The sequence below is a fragment of the Anabas testudineus genome, chromosome 1 (assembly GCF_900324465.2).
Source record: "Anabas testudineus chromosome 1, fAnaTes1.2, whole genome shotgun sequence".
Lineage (NCBI taxonomy): Eukaryota > Metazoa > Chordata > Actinopteri > Anabantiformes > Anabantidae > Anabas > Anabas testudineus.
In genome coordinates, this window is record NC_046610.1 from 17,414,021 (window position 1) to 17,436,188 (window position 22,168).

A 22,168-nucleotide genomic window follows, 5' to 3' on the forward strand; every position below is an offset into this window, starting at 1 on the left:
TCTTGGAATCTGTAAAATGTTTGACACCACAAAGCCATTTTTTTCGCCCCACTAGTGTAGTGGTTATCGCTGTCGCCTCACAGCAGGAAGGACGTGAGCAATGTGCCTTTCTGTGGAGGTGTTCTCCCTGTGCTTGTGTGGGTTCTCTCTAGGTACTTCAGCTTCCTCCCACAGTCCAAAGACATGCACTTAGGTTAAGTGGTAACTTTAAATTGCCCATAGGTGTGAATGTGAGTCTGAATGTTTGTCGGCTCTGTGATAGCGTGGTGACCTGTCCAGGATGTTCCCTGCCTCTCATCCACTGACAGCTGGGATAGGCTCCAGCATCTCTGTGAACAGAAAAAGCAGCTAGGATAATGGATGTATAGACCGGCTGATCGGAAAGAATGAAGTAAAGCAAACACACTTAAATGGTCTGAGGAGCTCAAAGTCTTATACTGATTTTCTCCGCTTTTTTTCTTATATGGTAAAAAAGGGCAGAGTCACTGTTAAAGAAAATGTGACATTAATGTGAATGAGTAGCATTGTACCAACCTAATAATATACTGTATATTTGTATTTATATTTTACAACACAGCACAAACAACATTAGTCCATACCATCACACCCTTTTATTTTTGGTCGATTATAATGTTGATCAATGAAGAGAAACGTGTACTGTTAATATTTAGCCATTACAAAATGAACATTGAGGTTTGAAAGATCACATGCACATGTTCTCAAATATGAACCAGTCGAATTGTAAGTGGGATGTATACCTAAAAATGTGTGATTTGCGATTTTATTGCATTGACCTTTAGTTTGAAGAGGCTCCCTGCTGCAGAAAAGCCAAAACCCCCGCTACTTTCTTCGCTGACCTCTCTTTCACACTCTGCTGTAACTCTGTGGGTTTCCTCAGCAGGGGTCTTTTTCATCTGTCTTTTTGACAAGCTGAAATGTGTTCCTGGTGTTTTCTGTCTTTATTGTTATCTAGTTATCTAGAATTTCTGCACCTTATTGTTTTGATAAAGATAAAACAACAATTTTGTGCAAAGCTGGAATTTGACACTGTGCTAACGGCTGAGGCTCATAGAGTATGTTATCACTTAATGCTAATGATGCTAAGTAAGAGTATTCTTCGTAAAACAGAATCTGATCTGTGTGAATACATGATATTCTCATTTCACATGAATATTACACTGTTCATCAATGACTAATGTTAATAAGTACAAAAAAACTGGGTACGTGGAGATCCTCAAAAACTCATGAACACATCTTTTAAATGTCTAACCTGAAAGTCTTTAAAGGTTTAAATATCCTAAATATGTGATGATATTTTGTCAAGACAAATTTGGAAGAAGAGTCAAATGAAACCAGACACATGCCATAAATTTTGTATTTTCTTAAATAAAAAATTTAAATAGGACTGACAGCAGTAAATCTGTTCCCAAATTACGCTTCAGTTAAAGTTACAATATGCAACTTAAGCTCTCATCAGTCCACTGTGTTACACCCAGCCACCCGTCACCCTGCTCCACGTTCTACCAAGTTATTTGTTAGGAAATTAAACACTATGACAGTGCTCCAAGAGTTATTAATTAATCAGCCATAATTGAAGTCCTCACTCAAAAACCTTTAGAAGGTTATCGTACTATCGTTCTTTCACTCACTGGATTGTGTGTATTACTACGTGTAATAGCAGTATTTTTATCACTTATAAATATGGCAAGTGGAAAACTGATAGTAGATGCACAAGTAAATAATTTAAATATCAGGCTCTGGGAAGATGAGGAAAACGTACATGAGAAAAATATATGGGTTGTTTCACTCAACATTCTCGTCATTCTCCATGAATAACCACCGAATGTTTGTTTCTGTCTGTCTGTATCCCTAGGACGGCATGGGGAACCTGCGGGTGACCAAGGAAGGTGTCAGATTGGAAGGAGTGTCTGAATTCTTACTGCCTTTATATGTCAAAGAGATCCAGTCTCGTAGGGTAAGACCTCATATCTGCGAGTGTGTGTGTGTGTGTGCTGAGATATCTCAAAAAAAATAAGTCTGCATTATAAAGCAGAGTCTGAGGATTGACTGGCAATCCTGTGTGAGTTTGTATGTTTTTATATGTATTTGTTTTGATAACTCATATGACACTGTATGTGTGTGTGCTAATGTACTGTGTGTTAATGTACATGCATATTGCCTTTAGTAGATTCATAAACATAACAGGGAATAGAGAGATCAGGATTCAGGTTGACCAACAAAAGATAAATGGTGTGATGTAGAAGGAAAGAAAGATGCAGGACAGTTTATAGATGAGTTGTGTGAGGGACATAATGCTTCATACAGCTGTGGTGTTGTTTTTTTCATTGTTGCAAAATTAAATGTTAAAAATCATTAATTCATTAGAAAGCTCACGTTTCCCTTTTCTGCCAGTGTTTGGACTCACGCTGTTTGATAGAAGAGAACAGATTAGCTAATGCTACTTTAAAATGTTTAGTACGTTTCTTTACTGATTTGGGTTATGTAAAGCTTGTTGAGGAAACTGAAACACCACTTGCACTGAGGACTGTGTTTGGTTTGCACAAACAGATCATTTTAGTGAGAAGCATAACAGTTCTCCCACTCACAGGACACAGGATTGATTGAAACTTCAAACATTTTAAAGTTATGTTATGATATAACATGGTAAATAGTTTCAGTTTGCTGTCAGAAGTGTTGTGTGTAATATACCACAGATGAACTCAATGCACCAACTCACATTTTTTCTCTCCTCTAGTTCATCACTGTTTCACTGGAAAAAAATCCATCCTTAAAAATGTTATTTTATTAATCATATATACTTTGTACTGGCTTGTCCAAACTACACAAAACTCAATAGTTTTTTTCTAGAACACTTGATGTTTTGACCTTTGACCATGTTAACATGTTAACATACAGTAAAGAGGAGAAACACTGAATTTTCACACTTTATTTTAACCCATTTTCTTGGCATCATTTGCTACATTTTGTACATTGGACACTGTCTGTTAAAAAAAAGACTTTAGTAATTTAAACCTAACGGATGCAGTGAGTAGCTTCTCATTTCTTAAACAAACATGTCAGAAAACACACCCTGTGGTTGTTAAAAAGAAAAACTTGGTTAAGAACTGTCCAATTGAAGAAGGTCGTGAGCTCTGCTGAACGGGCAGTGTAGGAGGCAATAACAGTCCAATGTAAAAAATAAATATAAGAAAAATCTAATGTAAAAAGTGTTGGTTAGGGTTTAAACCTCAAAACATTTTAATACTATGCTGTGCAACTATGCATTTCATTATAAAGTACATAATGAAAATGAAACTTAAACCTAAGTAACATAATAAAATGACATTACCTGAATTAATAATATTAAGTCTAGCTTTTTTTATTATTGCCAGTTTATATTTTCAGTAACATTACATTCCTACATTACTGTTCAACACCTGAAAGCTGCATCACCCTACTTCTTTTGCTCATCAATGCTTTACAGCATGCAGACTGCCACCCTCTCTTGACACAAGGAAAGATGAGAAACTATGCTGTAAATGTATGAGATGTTGTTGTTTTCCTTTACAAGCTTTTGCACTTTGATAACCGTTTGTGCCTATCTGTCTGTGCACAATGTAGATGTGGATTCAATGAGTGTATAATTGTCAACCATTCCCTCTGTGAGGGTTGTGTGCACCTACAAGTATCTATTGATATTTTTGCCTGCAAAACTTGTTTTTTAAACTTTTATCAACTGATATTGATGTTTTGTGTCTGTAAGGAAACGAGAGCATTTTAGTGTGTTATGTGCAAGTTTGAGTGTATGTGAGTGTTTGATTGAGGCAGGGCTTATCTTCCCACATGAAAGCAAGCAGCAGGTTGCCCTCACATTTTCTAAACAGCAGGCGAGCTGGTGTTTTGATATTGACAGTCACTGCACTTTTACTGGGAAGTGCGGTTGCACTGGTGGGGAGTATGCTGAATCAGAAGTATCCACTAACCACCCTGAGGACACAACAGCCTACTGTTTGTTTTGTGAGAAGACATACTGTTGAGAAATTGGGAAACAAAAGGCAGATCCATAGAAAAAAAGGGAAAGGCAATATAAAAGACAAAGGATTGTGGTACGGGAATGAGAGGGGAAATAAATAAAATGGCAAGTGGATGGGAAAATAGCAGGGCCAATTGGCAACTTTGTTGGATCTCCAACTGTTTTAAAGACGTCTGCTATGTTAAATGGCCACATAGGTCACGATAATATACAGTACGTGAACCTCAAACAGTGCTGAGCCCAACAAGCTACTGTACAAATCTTGGAACAATAATTCTGCACTGTTGGATGACTGGCGATTGAAGCTCCTGGTGTTTTATACTCATCAACATTTCCATTGAAGCAAAATGACCCATGCTGTGGTGGATATCATCTTACAGTTAAACCAGAACCTAGTTACATGGATACACACAACAAGACCCATGAGATAAGAGTGCTTCAGCATGGAGAGTGATAGAGAAGTGTAAAAGTGAGACAATGGCAAATATGGATAGAGGGAGTGGAAAGGCAAAGGTGAAGGCACAGTTGTGGCAGACCACTGGAGGCTTGGGTTCAGGTAAACGGTGCTAAACAAGAAGATAGGGAAACTACAGCATTTGGCAGTGGTTGCCAAGGTTGAAACAAAGTGTGCTTTGAACGCTACAGTATCAAATTTTGTTTCCAAAGTACAGTTTGAAAAAAAATGTATAAAGCTAAAGTTAGTTTTTGAGAGGGGAGTTGGATGGCTGTTGCTCTCTATAGCTATTGAGGACAGAAGCACACAAAACCAGTGAAATCTGAACATAGTGTACAAGTGTACGGAGCCAAACGGGCGCCATACTGTATGTTTAATTTTATTTCAAAGACAAACTTATAAACAAGAAGCTAAAATTTTTAACTGAAAGCTGAAACAGTCATGAAACCTGCAAAAATGACAACATAATCAAACGGTAAATAGTGAATGAAAATGTAATCATTTCAAATGAAATTGAGATTCAATTTTTGAATTGTCCCCAGTGGCAAAACTTTACTTAAATTATCACAGAACAAAAGAGGAAAAAATATATTTAATCGGCAAGTGTTGCGAAAATACATTTTAGGAAATAAACAGATGTAGGAAGAAGTGCGGATGAAGATGACATCCCACCCACACAGCTGTATTATGCCTTCAAAAAATATCTCTCACGCGCGCACGCACACACTCACATATTTTGCATAATCAGGGCCATCCCTCAGCAGAGCTTTGTGTGAGAGGTAAATGGAACATTGTGACTCCCAGAGAGAGCTAAATAGAGAATGCTGCAAATAAACCGCACACTAACAACAGCAGCAACGCACAGAAATTAGATTGGCTGGGTAGGAGGGAAAACGGCACAGCGCAGGAGAGAGAAAGATGAAAAGACAAAGTGCAGGTGAGCGAATGCAAACGACAGAGAAGGAGGAGCGGAAAAAGGGAGGAAAGAAGGGTAGAATTAGTAAAAGGAGTCAGAGAGAGGAAAACAGGTGTAAAGAGGTGAAGGAAAAGGCGTGAATTCAATAAACGCATAGTGAAACTAAAGAAAAGAACTATAGCGCTAAACCTAACTCTTACCTCCTCAACATGTAGCATAAATTTAAACCTATTTTACAGTGTGTTTTTAGTTTTAATTTCCGTATCTCCTGCAAGGAACAAATGGTTTAATTATATTCTGGTTTTGTTTTACTTGCCTTGCAGGCGAATAAATATCACTTTGTAGTCCTGAGGTAAATTCTAACAGAAGAAAGCCTTGCTGCACAAGTTGGGATTTTGTTTTAGAAGTAATTTATGATTATGTGTGTTTTTATGCCCCCTACTTCACATACATATTTTACTTCACTCTTGACTCTCGTATATAAAAACAGAAATTAGTATCTAACAATAAAATCCACAATGGAGGTTTAGAGCACACAGTCACACAGTGTGCTTGACTGAAGCACTGAACATTCCCTGCTTATTTCAACCAGCACAAAGGATTAATGTGATTATTTTTCCCCAAAGCATTGCTCACTAGTAATGTACCTAACAGTAGGCACATCTAAGCCAAATAAACAAACAAACTTCGTCTTCAGGCAGAACACCAGTGAACGATAGGAAGGGGTATGTTTCGAGCATCCATCAGGCATGCACATAACAGCTATAGGCAGGAGTCGCTTGAGCACTTGGCAACATAGATGATCTGGCAAGGAAGCACTGCAAGGCACCAGGCAAAAACTGGAAGATGCTAAAGAAGCACAGCACGCTACTCAGCAGGAATCTGGAGGCATCACAGAAGTTTTAAGAGACACCAGAGTAGCTTTTATATACAGAAACCCTGCTACATTGGAAAAAGGAGGTCACTTCTTTAAGACGCATTTGCTTATTTACACTTAACTTAAAAAATGTACCTCACTGTAGTTAATAAAGGAAGTTCAGAATGAGGGCAGGAACTCACGGGAGCTAAGGGAGTGGGTCTGGAACCAGAAAGTGAACAGGAAGTGGTAAAAGGAATGCTGGGAGATGAAGGTCAGACCTGAAACTGGGTAGTAGTGTAGGGGCAGAGTCCGGGCCGGGGAAGCGGTAAGGGTAGCAGGGTAATAGAGTTCAAAGACACAGGAGCTAGGAGGCAGGTCAGAGGTTAATCCAAGGCCAGTGAAATGGTGAGGCAGGTGAGAACTGCAGAAAGGAGAGTGGAGAGAACTGAGCAGAGGCAGCAGCAAAAGGAGATCCAAATATGCAGTAGTCAATCTGTTTACAAGTTGTTTCCAGGAAATCAGTCAAATGAAGCAAACAGTCCGAAACCCACAATCCAAGAACAGAATCCATAAACAGGCAACGGGTCAGGCGAGAGATGTATTCAAATGAAACTTACAAAACAAAAAAAAAAGGCAGAAGGCAGGCAAGTGACAAGCAGTCTGAACAGGTTAAATATACAGTAGTAGATGAATGAAGAAATCATCCAAATTAAAATGCTAATTAAAATGTCAAAATATAAATCACTGCTGAAAAGGTTTTGTTTATGACATGGAAACACATGGTTTGGTTAGGTTTAAATACTCAGTACTTAAGTACTCAGTCTGTATGAAGAATTCACTTTGCATATGTCTTAACCATATGCACTTGGAAGATGACTCTGCTGGAAGCCCGACTCTGTGGGCTAATATTCAGAGAGCAGTATTTGTAGGCTACAGCCACACTGATTTGTGTATTTTAAAAGGTGCACCGTGGTTGCAGTGTTCTCTCTGTAACTCGCCCTCTCTCAACTGTTCCCACAAAGGCTCATTTTAAGTAACACACACATGCACAAGTGCACACGTCCTCACACACACACACACACACACACACACACACACACAAACACAGACTCTTGCCACCAGGCCCTGTAATTGTCCCCATAGGGACCCTGTGACGACCTATCACCATCATGGGAGGCACAAAGAGAACTTCTTATATTCTGGCCTCTTGCTGTCCCCTTCGCTTTTTTATTTTATTTTTTTTATGTTTGACTTTTCTTTATATTTTGCTCTTTTCCCTTTTTCTATTTTCTGTCTCTGACATTTCTTTCTATCCATCTATTTTCTCCTTCATTGCTTTATTTTATCTTTTATTTTTTTATCCTTTTTCTCTCTCACCTATGTATTGGTACTGGCTCTCTGGAGACAGGCCTACTTATGTGCAGTAGACTGCCTGTATAGAGGCTTTAACTTCCTGGTGTGAAAGAAAATCTTGACACGTGATAAACATAGGGTAGATTCATGCATGTCATGAGAGAGACATAAATAAAACAGAACGTCTTCGGAGGTGGAGCCAAACAAAATGATAATTAAAACGGCAAAAACAGGGAATGAGATTGAACAGCAACATGTGAACAGATGGATGTTTGAACATAATGACAAAGTTCAAAGCAACAATTAAAGAACTCCTTTCATCCATGTCCTGTGCTGCAGCTTCGAGGAAGACTGAAAAATATGGGGAGTGGGTGAAGGTGGGAGGATGCCAGAACTTTATTTTTGCTGTTTGTCAGTTTTAGATTTATTACTCCCTTTCTCTGCCTCATACTTCTCTGTGCTTCTTCTCTAGGGACCTGAGCTAGCTGAAACTTCTCCAACTCTGGAGCTGTAATTGAATAGCAGAGAGTTCTAATGGAGCATTAGGCTGTTCCCATCTTGGCAGACCCTATTGATTTTGACTTTGCAGCATTGTAAACAATCCTGGATAAATGTAACTGAACGGATGCAGTCCTTGGTATATGCTATAATTCCAGGGCTATTGCTGTGAAACTGTTGCACCGTGGCAAGTGTAACAGTTACAGTGTGGCGCTGTCTGACTTTAATAGTATGTTGCCTGACATGGCTCACACTTCCAACTTTCTGTAAAGAATGAAAGGTAATTTTTGTTTGAGCTTCTATTTATCTCTTTTGTTTGTGATAAAGAAAAGAATGCCATGGAGTCTTCCTGTCAAGCACACTTGATTTTAATTGCACGTCACCTGGGGCGCATGGCGGTAGCGGGTTTCTTCTAGAGAATAATAGCTTTTTTATGTTATCTTCTTTTATTGTACTTTTGTCGAGGATAGAGAGTGGCATGTTTTTATGTTCGCACTGCTTTATATAATACCGCCCTGTGAATGTGAAACCTTTCACGTACAAAACAGGAGGATAATTTGGAAACGTTTTCAACAGGAGGTCCGGGGAAAATTTGATTCAAATTGGGTGTCGTCCTCACATATTGACTCTATAGCATTGTCAGTTCTGTCACTGTATCAGTATGTGTGGTGAGCATATGAAGAGTACTGTACTGTTGCACTACTGAGGTGACAGTTGCTATGGGTAATGTTGCTTGGTGTGTTTTGTTGCACTATTGTGGACTGATAATGCCAATAAAAACAGGCTCAAAGCAAAGAAGTTCTATCTGACGGTGGTGTCATTTGCACTGTTAGTAAGTGTGAATTGTTATTAAACTTTGGACTGAATGCCAGCACTGTGCATTTGTCCACAGTGATCCGAGTGACCAATTATCCTTTCAAAATTAGGAAACTGCATTAGCAAACACAATGTGCCATTGAAGACTCCTCAAAGGTTAAACACCAGGGACTCACCACCAGTCAGTTGGAGCTAAAGAAGCCTGTCAAGTGACAGATGAATGCACTTTTAGGAAATGTCCATCACTTGTGGTACTGCTGGTTCTTATAGCACTACCACTGCTTTATTGTAATACATGCAGTTGGAAATATTGAACTAAACATTGCTCTACTTACTTTTATTAAACAAAAAGATTGCACAGGTTTAGTTCATGATATTTGTTAAGATAGAATTTTCCAAATCTGCATGTCGTGGACATCCAAGATTCACACAGTTCATCTGAAGCTTTCAGTCTTTTTTTTTTTTTTAAATCAAAGAAAATATCCATGGCTTGTGATTCTTATTACTCGATTTCACTCAGCTTCTGTTCAGCCTGTATAAAATGATTCCAGACAAAGTAAGGTGCTGCTTTCTTTCACTATATTTGATTATTTCCATTTCCTATTGCTCAGAAAGTATAACTCACCCGTCTAGCATAAAAGAACGTGCTGCGTCCCCCAAGTCAACGAATATAGAGTGTATTTGATTTAAACAGCATGTCAACTTTAGCGGGTGGTACCACAAGAGAATTTCTTTGGCCTTCAGCCTGCAGAAAGGAATGGCTTAGACACACTGTCAGTGATAGTAAGTGTTGACGTCAGAACATGAGAGCTCCACCATGTAGACACATGCAGAGGGCTTGTCAGATGTCTCAGCTTTTTTTTTGCGTCCCCTGCAACGTTAAAAAAGATATCAAATGAAAAGTCAGCTGCACCACTGAAGTTAAATTTAAGATAATAGAAAAAAGAAGAGAGAAAAGTTTGACTTAGAGAGGTTAAAGGGCAGGGGAAGTGAGGATTATTTAAGTATTTTTATAGCAAGCACACAGTCATTAACTGTAGTTTACACAAGTTTAGAAGAGTTTGTAGTTGAGAATGTGGATGTGTGTGTGTGCGATGGTTTGTTTTTCTGTTCTGTGTGGGCAAACGTCCAAATTTCTGTGTGTCCGGTATCTGAGTGTCCGGCATGTACGTGTGCCAGATGTGGTCGCGACCCATTTAAAAATAGTCCCCATTAACATTTACCAGCATTTTTCAGAATGTCAGGAGAATGAAAGTCACATTGGCCCTTGAGGGGAGAGAGGAAATGAGACAAAATGAATAAGAATATTAATCCCTCCCTCCAAAAGATCATTCCATCCCTTCCTCCAGCTGCTGTCTCAGAGGTCACATCATCCAAAAGCCACAACAAATCCCCTCGTCACAGAACTTGACTGGATAAAAAGGGCACATCATGCTGTGCCATGTTAAATGTAAGAATTTTGATAATACCGTCATTAAAATGGATATTGCTTCACACAAAGTCCATCAAATTGTTCATCTACCTTTAAGAGTTTCAGGCGCCAAACAGAAAGCGCTCCTCCACCAAACCGAAATAGCCAGATTAACATTTTATTAAGATGTTGGGTCAAACAAATCCTTTACATTTCTCTCTTACACCACAGGCACTAAAAAACATAATATATATTACAGTGTAATATTTAATCTTGTCACCTGAGCCCTAGAGTAAGGATGAGTGGTTGACTACTCAGATGTATAAGCGTAGTTTGTATTCCCTGGTACTTGGAGCTGTGCAACAGTGAGTTTGCCTACAGCAAACAAGAAGTGGACTGTGCTTGCAGAACTTTAGAAATCATTAAATTGATATTCACTGAAAGAGTGGAAGTAATTTTTTTTCATGTTGTTGCCCTAAATGTCTTTAATGAATGTCACAAAGCAGTGATATCCTTCAACACAGCAGAAGCGCATTTTAGCTTTTGTTCGTTAATTATTGTGGTTTGGAAGAAAGAAAAGAGTCAGATTTGAGATGCTCTATGCATCACTGCCTAATGCTTATTAAGTAATGCCTGCTGTCGAGTACCGTCTTCGTAAGTAATCTGGCTCGCACCAGCGCATGGCTCCACATGCATAAATGCTGCATTGCTGTCATTTGCAGTAGTAAACAACGAACACAAGCACTCCAGCTGTGTGCCAGCTCTCCATTTATTTTTTGATTTAGTGAACTTTATACACTTGTTATTGATACCCAAGTTTTATTTTAGACTTTATTACTGAAAACCCTACATTACTCTGTAGCTCTGTGTAGAATTGTTTGTCCTGTTCTTCTCTAACAGCCGTTGTTCACAGCCAACATTTAAAGCAGGAACAACTGTGATGCTGTAGAATCGAGATTTCCATGTATATTTAGGTTCAATTAGCCCCAAATCCTGTGTGCAGTAATTGGCATAGTGATCAGGCGAACAGATAGCTTTGCATAGATAAATTTATCTTTTAGCCCACAGCTAGTTTCAATGATAGCATCAGTGGGGAAATTAAAGCCTACAGTATATTAGGTAAAGGGACTGTCAAGACCATGATGTTTCATTCTGCAGCCAGAGCGAGGCGTTTGATAAAATGTATTAAAGCGTTTTACAGCATAATCACCATGTGAAATTAAGTATATAGAATCTAACATGAGCAGGATTCATGTTCACTCGAGTGGCTTAAACCTATAACATGAGTCACAGCATGATGAAAACTAGTTTAAACTAAAATGACTGCATTGCGGTTGTATGCCTCCACTAACTAGTGACTTTTACGGATGTTTGCACTAGATGTAATAAAATTCCCTCCAGGAATTTAGGAGATATAGCATTGACGAGGATAGGACACACAGGATGTCACTGTGAACTTGACCTTTGACCACCAAAATCTAATCAAATTATCTTTGACCTGAAGTTACACTTTGTGAAGAAAGTCCCCCAAGGCGTTCTGAGACATTACATCACATCAGTTCACTAGTACTGGCTGAATGTGAGGTCACTACAACCTTGACCTTTGGCCACTGAAATCTAATCAGTTCATCACTGATTCAAATTTGACAGTTGTATACATTTTAAATGAATTCCTTCAACTAGTATATATCTTGTTCAAAAAAATGGGCACAAGTTGGATGAACATGAGATGAGATGTGAGCTTAAATTTCACCTACTGCCACCAAATTGTAATCAGTCCATCATTTAGTCTAAGTTGATTTTTAAGTCAAAGTTGAAGGGGCGTTCTTTAGATAATACATTCACAAAAACTGGATGACCAGACAGATGAATGGACAGATGGATGAACAGATGGAGGGAAGGACATACATAATACCTCTGGGCCTGGTTATCGCTGGCATGGAGGCACAAAAATAGGCCTAAAGTGTTTGGAGTGCAGCTTCACTTTCCTCTGACCAGTATACTGGTCGGTATCTTTGTTTCACCTGTGGTTCACCTGTTCACTCGGGTCTTCCACAGCTGCTCGCTAAAGTTATTACACCCTGTCAGTTTGTTTTGGTTCTCTTCAATAATTTAAGGGTAAGGACTAAGATGCACATTTTGGTAGCTATATCCTGTCCAGTGAAGATCAGCACTCAGTGTTTCCATGAACTCATCTAGAGACTCATTACAGAGCAATATGGTAATGCACAGCACACTGCCCAGCAAGTAGATTCTGGCGGGCTTTTATATGATTTTCAGAAAGCATGCTGAATATAATCTTTTTATGATTTCTTAACTCTTTCTCAGCTGTCTAAAAAAAAACCAGGACCCCACTGCGTTCCAATAACTGTTTCAAAAATGTCTGATTACTGACTCATACATCATGTAGAATTAACTGTTCTTTTAATTTCCATATCCTTCAAAGATTTCTATTTTGCTATTGGTGAAAACTACACTATAAAGAACATCAGTAAGTGAAAGATGTCTGTCAAAGTGACAGGCCACTTACTATGAAAATTGTTATAGAAAAAACAGATAGATAGATAGATAGATAGATAGATAGATAGATAGATACATAGATAGATAGATAGATAGATAGATAGATAGATAGATAGACACAGGTCAGAGTCTGTGTGGTTTGAATAAAGTACTGCTTCAGTTATGCACAGCTCACTACTCACTTTCAATGTGAATTCCCAGTTAGACAATGAAATTATTATTATTATTATTATTAATCATGGCAAATTACAGCACTGATGCAGGAGCTGGACAGAATTTGGTACAGCATGGCTCTGTTGGTACAGCAGTTGTTGTATGAACGTCATTGTTGGTGGTTGGTTCGTTGGTGTCCCTGGACAAAACTCCCTCTACTCAAAGTTATAGAAATATGTATCTGTAACTAAATACAATTGATAAGATGCACCCACATAAACGTTTGTACTATATAAACACAGCACATACATAAACACAAACACTTCATTATAACATACTGTTAATATGTATGTCAATACTAAAAACATCTGTACATTTGCACAAACGCCAGCACACACCATGTACCGTGCAGGTGTAATGTATTCACAGGTTGTTTCCAGGGGAACAGTCATAATCCTCTGTCTGAAATTAATTAAGGGTGGACATTTGAATTAATTAACTGGACGGGAGTGTGGCATTACACTGCTGTGACCTTATGACATTAAACACACACTTATATATATATATATATATATATATATAGAGAGAGAGAGAGAGAGAGAGAGAGAGAGAGAGAGAGAGAGAAAGAGAAAGAGTCATAGACACATGCACAAGAAGACACACAAGCTTGCACTGACTAGACACACACTGATCAGATTTAATTACCAGTATGCAGATCATTGGTACAATGTGGTTCAGCTTTAATTACATATTGCACAATTCCTGTGTGTGTGTGTGTGTGTGTGTGTGTGTGTGTGTGTGAAGTGCATAATAAAAAAGATATAGTCGAACAGTAGCATTTCATTTCAGTTACACGAACAATGCAAGTTCAGCTGGAAAACACTCCAGCTCACAAATTTCCTAAAGGAATATTTTGCAAACACCTGTATTTTGAAATGTAAAGACTCACTTCCTGCAGGCTTGAAAGGTGGTTGTAAAACCTTTGTAGTTCCCTGCTTTGGTGGAATGAGTTGGGATTCAGAGAAATTTAAATGCATGCTTATTATTATAAACCAGCCTCATATCAAAACATAATTCAAATACATAGATAAACTTTCCAGCTACACCTTCTAAATAACCTACTGTCATAAAATGGCAGCCTGTGACGCTCCAAACACTCCTTCAAATTGGATTGGATTCTTTCTTTTTTTTTTTCAATATTGCATTTTGCTTGCTGGTTTCTTTTGGAAGATGGAGTTATATTGCTTTGTTTTGCTCAGCAGCTTAGGAGCCAGTGACCATAATTATTCCGCCAACACTTTTAGTTGACTGTGATAGAGGTCGCTAAGAGCAGTTAACATTTTTGACCATCAAAGAAATGTGCAGACTGAAGACCTTATGAGCCAAAAGCTACACCTTTGACATCATTTCTATTATCTGTTGCTTTTTTTCCATCTATGTAGCTATGTAGACTGCTACAAATGTATTGGTTCAATAATCATGTATGTGCAGCTATCTGTTTATTGCATGCTGGTATGTGGCCAATATTGACAGTTCAATGTCTGACTTGTGGTTTGCAGCCTTGAGCTGCTCATATAGAGACAGAAAACAGTCACATGGTCACACAAAGCTGTCACTTGCTGAACACTATGTGTTGAACAGGAAGTAGTTTTTAATATTTTCTTAAGCTCGTCTTTAAATTACAGTCTGCAAGTCCCCAGCCACGGTAAAAACAGCCTCAGGATGAGTATCGTCATGCATTTATAATCTGTATTTATAATCACAGAGCAGACCTCCTGTGGTAAATTGAAGGGACAGCACCTAATGGTTAAGTGCTGCAGGCCTGGTGAATAATTTGAGGAAAGTACTGTGACATCAGTGCAGATTTGTTGATTAAGTAGCACACACAGTCACTTTGGTAGTGGCTTACATGTGACTGTTTTTTTCTTCTACCAAACAGCAGCTGCTGCTATTTGGCAGTCTTGATTGAAAGAATTATCTCTGATTTCATTGGAAAACATTAGCAAACAATATTAGGAAGGGCTCTAGAGGCATCTCCAATAAGGAGAGTTAAAAGTTAACAAATGAATGGGAAGAGGACGGGGCCAGGCAGAGATGTCTGCTTGTCGCATTCAATCCCTGAAGTTGCAACAGTCTTTCTCTTCCACCCTGTCAACCCCAGTGCTCTAGATGAGGATGGATTTCTTAAGGCGCTTTGCCAGAACTTAAGAAGCTGCTTCCCTTCATTTATTACAGGGACAGTTAGTAAATAGGTTTAATGCTGTTTCTACTTTTCAGTTCTTCTTCATTCATTTGTTTTGTGAAAATAAACATTACATATTTTAAGTACTAGTATATTGAAGTGATTTGAATAAATTAATGGGTATTTTTTCTGCATCATGTATGTGTATAAAACAGTATATGATTTGAAAGCTTGACTTGGAGGGAAACTTTGTCAAAGCACAGCACAGACACAATAGATCTGTCACTGAGATACTTGCAACGATATACTCAAACATCAGCATGGCACAGCTGACGTAATAATTCCCTCCTAGGTTTTTGGGGCCTGGCACAACTGTAAAATAGCCAATAATCAGAGCAAAACAATAAGAAGCTCCCATAAGGATCATAATCCATAGATGATTGAAAAATCAAACAGTGTTCCAGCCAAGAGGCTCTTGCTTAAATTTAAAGTGGAAAACAAATGCTTAGTTACCTAGACGCAATGTGCACAACATTAAACCAAAACAATAAACTGAAAATTGCCTGCCAGAAACCAAGAGCTAGAGATGTGGTGAATCATTAAAGCTAGCATGACGGAAGCAAAATTTAAATTGTCCTCTACAGTAGTTCATGGTTTATTGCATATTAAGAAGGAATAAGATAAATGCATCAATTACTTGATAAAAATATGTTCACAGCATATTACGCCATGTTTATTCAGAAAACATAGCATGAACAGCACATTAGCAGAGCATTGGCAGTGGCTTTTGTGTTGCGTGTGTGTCTACACAGGAGACCTTTGGGTTTTAGACCCATCTTGGAAGCACTTAGAGTCCAATAAACACTTACTGTGGTTAGGCATGTAAATGCAGAAAAATAGACTTGAAGCCTAAAAATATGCTCCGGTCACATTTCCTTTACCTACAGTGCAAGTGATACGCATGCTGACATGTGGGTTGTGTTAAAAGCACAAGGAGCACGTTGGTGTAGATGTAGCTGACACACTTTTGGTTGAGAAACAGCGTTTCTAAATTATGGAGTTCCAACAGGTTCATTCAGCTCCAAGGGGTTGGACCATTCTCTGTCCTTTTTATCTCCATCATGTCTTATCCCTTAGACCAATTCCCAGTTGTGCCTCTCACACTCTTCTCTCATCTTTGTAAACCATTCCCATGTCCCATTTTATGCAGTGTTTCGCCATCAAGAAAATCCACTTCATATCTCTCATGTCCTGCCCTTGTAAACCATTCCCAGTAATTATGGAGGCAACTACTCGACTGGGGATTTCATCACATGGCTGAGAGCTCTGCGGAGAGGCCAACATCAGGAAATCCCTGTCACAGCAATGAGACACTAACAAACCACAAGACACACTGAACTGCTAGAAAATGAGCCAAAAAGCCCTGAGGAGCTTTGATTAAAGCCTCAGTTCAGAAACCAAATGCAAACACAAAGGTTGGCCCACTAAAGAATGTTAGAGACGATGGGTGAAAAAATATATATATTATTTTTCCTCCCTTGACTGTGTTGTGTATGCAAAGAATGATAAAACTGCACAGAATTTGCATGGCTAAACAAGCTTAGTGATTTATCATTTCGAGGCAAAAGAACTAATTGTTACACTTGATTTGTTCTTAAATTCTCCAGCAGGATGAACACTCGGACTCCATCTGAAAAAGTTCTGAAAAGTCTTGCAAATTATGCTCAATTCCTTCTTCAAAGTGTTTCTAAGCAGACAGAGAATCGCACGACACTTCTTCCTGTACTATTTAAAAGAATTGGGTCTTTATAGAAACTAAGAACATGAAAACTACCAGTCTCAAGCCCCCAGTGAATAAGAGTATTGAGTTTGTAGCAGCCTCATCTTTTCCAACACTGCTCCTCTCGGGGGGAAAGAGAGGCCCAGCATACATTATTCAGTGGCTATGACTACGGGATAACAAGCTGGGAAGGCAGAGCTAGATAAAAGACACATAAGGAAGTGTTGAGAGGACGACGAGATATATAATTAACTGACTGGTCACTTAGGAGCTCAGCACATGCTGATGCAGTTACTGTAGGTGCTCAGCTTGTCATACTCTTGAAAATCAGTCAGTGATCAAAGCTACATCCTCCTCACTTCTTGTGCTATTTCCTTCTTTTTCATTTTGTTTTGTTTCATTTCTTTTAACTACGCTTGTAGTGTCTGATACTGTAAATCAGATTTGAAGCCGCCAACCTTCAGGCAAAGGATAAACCAGTAAATGCTTATGCTTTGTTCCCCCTGGCAATAATAACTTCACATCCAGATTAGAGCTGGAACCAACAGCCTGTAGGCTAGTAATAGACCAGTGATGTAAGTGTTATTTACTTCAGCTAGCCATGGTGACTATCTGATCTGTCTTGCTTTGATGGAATGGATTGTCCTCGCTTTGTAGAGGTGACAGGGTTAAAGAGAAATGCCTGTCTAAGCATTAGAGAAGAAACACACACAAACATCCATATAACCATGGGTGTTGTACAAAAAATGAAAAGGGATCTGTTATGATCCCCTGAGAAATTGGATATAACAGAGACAATGAGCAAAGTACAGGAAGAAAGAAGAGTAGCAGCACAATAAAACATATTAGCACCAGTAATAGACGCCATTAATTATGAAATACACTGTATCTTTCCAAAGATTGCTGTTTGAAATGCACGACTACGCAGCATCCATCATCTCAAAGCCAAAGAAACTGACAGGCAAGAAACAATCAAAGACAAATTTTGTAAGTAGTTGCCTGGAAGTTGTTTTCAATGAAGGAATTGTGAAGACTGCAAGTCAGTGTGTGTGTCTGTGTGTGTGCGTCTGAGCCGACACACGTCCCAGAAACTGACCCTGATCAATAATCTATTAGCAGCAAGACATGTCTGCGTGGGCAAGCATAAACACACTTACACACAGACGCACACAAACACACATGCATCAGATACAGGAACAGAAACAGGTGAACGCGGTCGTTGTCGCTTGTGCCGTGCACACGTGAATTACATACGCATACAGCCGCTGATGCAGAGCAGTTTTTGGGCAGTTTGTCTGCCACACTTAACACACAGACACAAACAACTTCTCTCTCTCTCACACACAAACAAACTTCTCCAGAGTTAACTTATTCCTCTTTCACCTCAAGTATTTGTACCACAGGGGAATATTTCATGGCAAATGGAGCATTGCAACTTTATCTGCTCTGCTCTGCTCTCCTCCTCCGTCCTCTCCACTTATCTTGTCTCGTTCCCTCTCCTCTACCACGCCACGGGACACGGGACCTGAGGGAAAATTTGCTTCTATATAGGAAAATATGACCATGTTGTAGCCGTAGACGTTCGTCCTCCTTGATTTGGTTGCTCTGTATTTGTGTGTAAATGAGATTTCAGTATCCTGTTCTTCAAGCCTGTTAATGTTTGAACACCCATTGCATACTTAAATACTGGGTGTAAGTGTAGTGACCTTGAGTGGAGTAGGACTGCAGACTGGTTTGTGAAGTCTGTATGCATGTATGTATATGCGTCATCAGTATACATCAATATAGTAACTATATCTATATATAGGAAATGAAGGTCAGTCAATCTGAAAACTGGCCTTTGGTCTGACTACTGTGTCTTTGTTAGACGGAAAAAGGGGAAACGGAGGTAAAAAATTATGTTTATATACATACTCTATGATGTGAATCTGGAATGTGTCTCATCTCAGTGTATAGTGTCCTCCAGCTGTTCGTATACAGCTGGAATACATTTCCTGAAGGAGTGTGACTTTGTTGGCTAGCCTCTTAAACACCATACATTATTGTGGAAAAGCAGAAAGTGGAGGACTGATGTAGTGGCTTCTGTTTATAGATCTCTTTGGTGTGTCTATCTCTAAAATAAATGCTCTGCAGTTTACCTTCCTATGCTTTCCATCTCTATCTCGCTCCCCCTGTTCTTCTTTTTCTCTCCTCGTTTTAAGATTTATCGCTCAGCAAGCCTGAAGCACGGAGGTCCTTGCTTAGCTCTCCTTCTTATATCCACCCACCTACCCAACTCTTGCTCTCTGTGCACCTAGTTCTAGATCCTGACTTAACCTCTTCTTACCCCAATTACACAACTCTTCTGTTTCACTCGCTCATTCCATCTTTTTATATCAATATCCACCTTTTCCCCCTTTTGTTAAAAAAACACAATCCATTCTTTGAGCATTACTCTTCCAAAAAGACCAATGGGACTTGGTGACAAAGTGCAGTGGAGACCCTGAAGAAATGTTAGTTCATCTAGTAAACAATTCCAGAATCGCAGCAGCTTATATTAAAGATCCCATTTGTACAATATTTTTAACTGATTTGTCTGCAGAACCAAGATATCGTTTCCTTTTATTGTAAATACTACCTTAATACAGTAAAATAAAAGGTTCGAGATAGTAGATTTCTGCAGGATTTCGCAGTGTCACACTGCAAGACTATGAATCTTTCGATGAATCATGAAGATATTGCCTGAAAGGTGTGAAAAGACAGCAAATTATTTTTCATCTAGCAAGAGAGCTGGATTAATGGTTTCAACTGTTTTCGGTTGGTGCCTGGAGACTTGCAAATAGCACACACCTGTTCTTCTTGTGGAGAAATAGACACTTAGAGAGCCGGGTATGGAAATACAAAATGCATGTGTGGGCAGAAAAGTGCACCGCACGTACAGCACACATGGAATACAATGAATCATTGAATCCATCTTGTGCTTGTGCCTTAAAATGTTGCTCTTGGCACTCACATAAACACACAAACACACACACACATGCACACACAAACATAATGATCTCAAGGCTTGACTGGCTAATGGCAGCTGCCACTCTGAGGTTTAAATTGATTAAACTGATCTAAAAACTGTTGACATAAGACTTGTAGAGGACACCGATGTAATGTTAAATAGATGATAAGGCCCCTGAATGCACATGAAGACCCATGAACATATTAAATCCAAGTACCCACAGAGTAAACTCGTGAACAACACTGGTTTATTTTCTGTTATATGACCATAGGGACTGAAAACAACAAATTAGTACTGCACACCAACAAACACATCACTTATTTAATAGTCCCTGCTAATTAGTTGAATTAAAATCGAAGGAGAAATAGTGGGACACCACAGGCGCTATATATATATTTATATCTGCTTGTCTTTTCCAAGGAATCTAAATGCATCCCCTGTTTGTCTTAACTCGCCCACTCTTAAACTCATTCACCACTTCACTATTATTTGTGCCTTGTTATTGTCGTTCACACTGCTTTCTCTTTCTTAGTACAAACTAATTATGTACACCAGTGGGACTCAAAAAGACAGACTCATCATCATAATCAAATGGATATGTGTAGGTACAGAAGCCGCTGTTAAGATTTGAATTATCTCTTATAGAGCATCTGTCTGTCTCAGTCGAATCAACACACTGGTGTTTTATTTACATTGTTGTTCACAGTATGCAGTAAAAAAGGAAGGCTTCAAAATCTCTTTTTCTTTCTTTTCGTGCTTTTAAGAAATGAAAAATCGGCTTAGCAATGGGTGCGGACCAAAAAGAGAGCAAACCGACACTGCTGGACTCAGTTATGTACAATAAATACTGGAAAACTAATGCAGATCAGAGGTTGGCTTTTTGGAAAGAGACAGAAGGAGAATAATGCTGATCAAAGATCGGAGAGATGAAAGCTTTTTATTAGACTGACAGCTAAATGTGTCTCTTATTAATCACATGTCTATTGCCTTTTATAGATAGTCAGCCAATTAGATGAGCCATCACAGAGGCATAGCCATAAAAGCAAAATGCTGTCACTGGACTGACAGCAAACTTGTATCTCATATGAGGCTTGAGTACACAGCTGTGGAAACAGATACTGAGTGATGTTAAACAGTTAGTGAGACAGACTGGAAGAGACAGACAGGTCAGCCGAATTTGGAAAGAATGAACTAAGACATAAGAAACGTGATTGATCCAATAATTGGATATTTTTATTCCTCCTATAGTAGATCTACTTTACGTCAATGAGCCATGTAGATGTGCTATGGTATGAGCTCCTTGGTCAAGTACAGTAAACATAGCATAGGCTACTGGGGTGGAGTTGTATTGTATTGTATTGTGAATTGTAGTTAATGCACGTCTTTGATGTATCGCATCACTGAAAGCGTATCGAGATACGTATCGTATCAGCCTCACACCAGAGACACCCACCCTACCAGCACACATGATAAAATGATCACGTCACTTACAAACCTTGAGGCCAGACGTATTTAGACTGACAGACAGTCAGTTATTGTGACAGCCAGTGAGACAGGCCAGCTGAAAGCTGTTATTAGGACCTGTCTGTGCTGGTGGCTGGAGGCTGTGATGACAATCCACCAGTTCACAGCTTATTATTACCTGACTAATTGCATTGGCTACCTCAGGCTGGCAGGCCTACACCTGTATTTATAATCAACGCGAAAATTAAACTATTAACTGAATTAATGGTGTTGTGGGGTATGTTGTGTCAGCTCACAAAAGAAAGCACAATGGCTCTGCGTTCATGATATTCATTTGTACCTCTGTGCACATTTCACATGATGAAGGGAGATTTAGGGTTAAGACAGTAACCACACAAGGAAGGGGGACAATGCAGAGAGCAGCAGAGGGAGGTAAACGGAGAAGTGAACTAAGTAAGCATCACTAATGATATATGTACATGTGAGGAAATGTTACATAGACTCACTAAATCGTTATTGAACATTTCTTCATGATTCAACATCTTTAAGTGTCACCAGTATCACTGCTGATGCATTCATTTCCAAGTATTTGAATTTACAAGGAAATGTGTCTATATGGTGACTGACCAGTGCTCCACCTCTGTATTGCTACACCATACACACTAGTTATGTTTTAGCCCTAAAATATATGGTTTTGAATATGATTTGAATTTATTGTTATATGTGAGAATGATTTGTGT

The 22,168-nt window shown here is 38.9% G+C and overlaps 1 protein-coding gene across 2 annotated transcripts in view; it reads left to right on the forward strand.

Moving 5' to 3' along the window:
- Positions 1 to 22,168, forward strand: part of LOC113162582 (zeta-sarcoglycan) — a 117,620-nt gene that overhangs the window by 29,051 nt on the left and 66,401 nt on the right. For both annotated transcript variants that reach the window (XM_026360781.1, XM_026360782.1), the window contains exon 2: positions 1,874 to 1,975. In XM_026360781.1, coding sequence (XP_026216566.1) covers positions 1,874 to 1,975 — 102 coding nt within the window. The remainder of the gene's footprint in view (positions 1 to 1,873; positions 1,976 to 22,168) is intronic.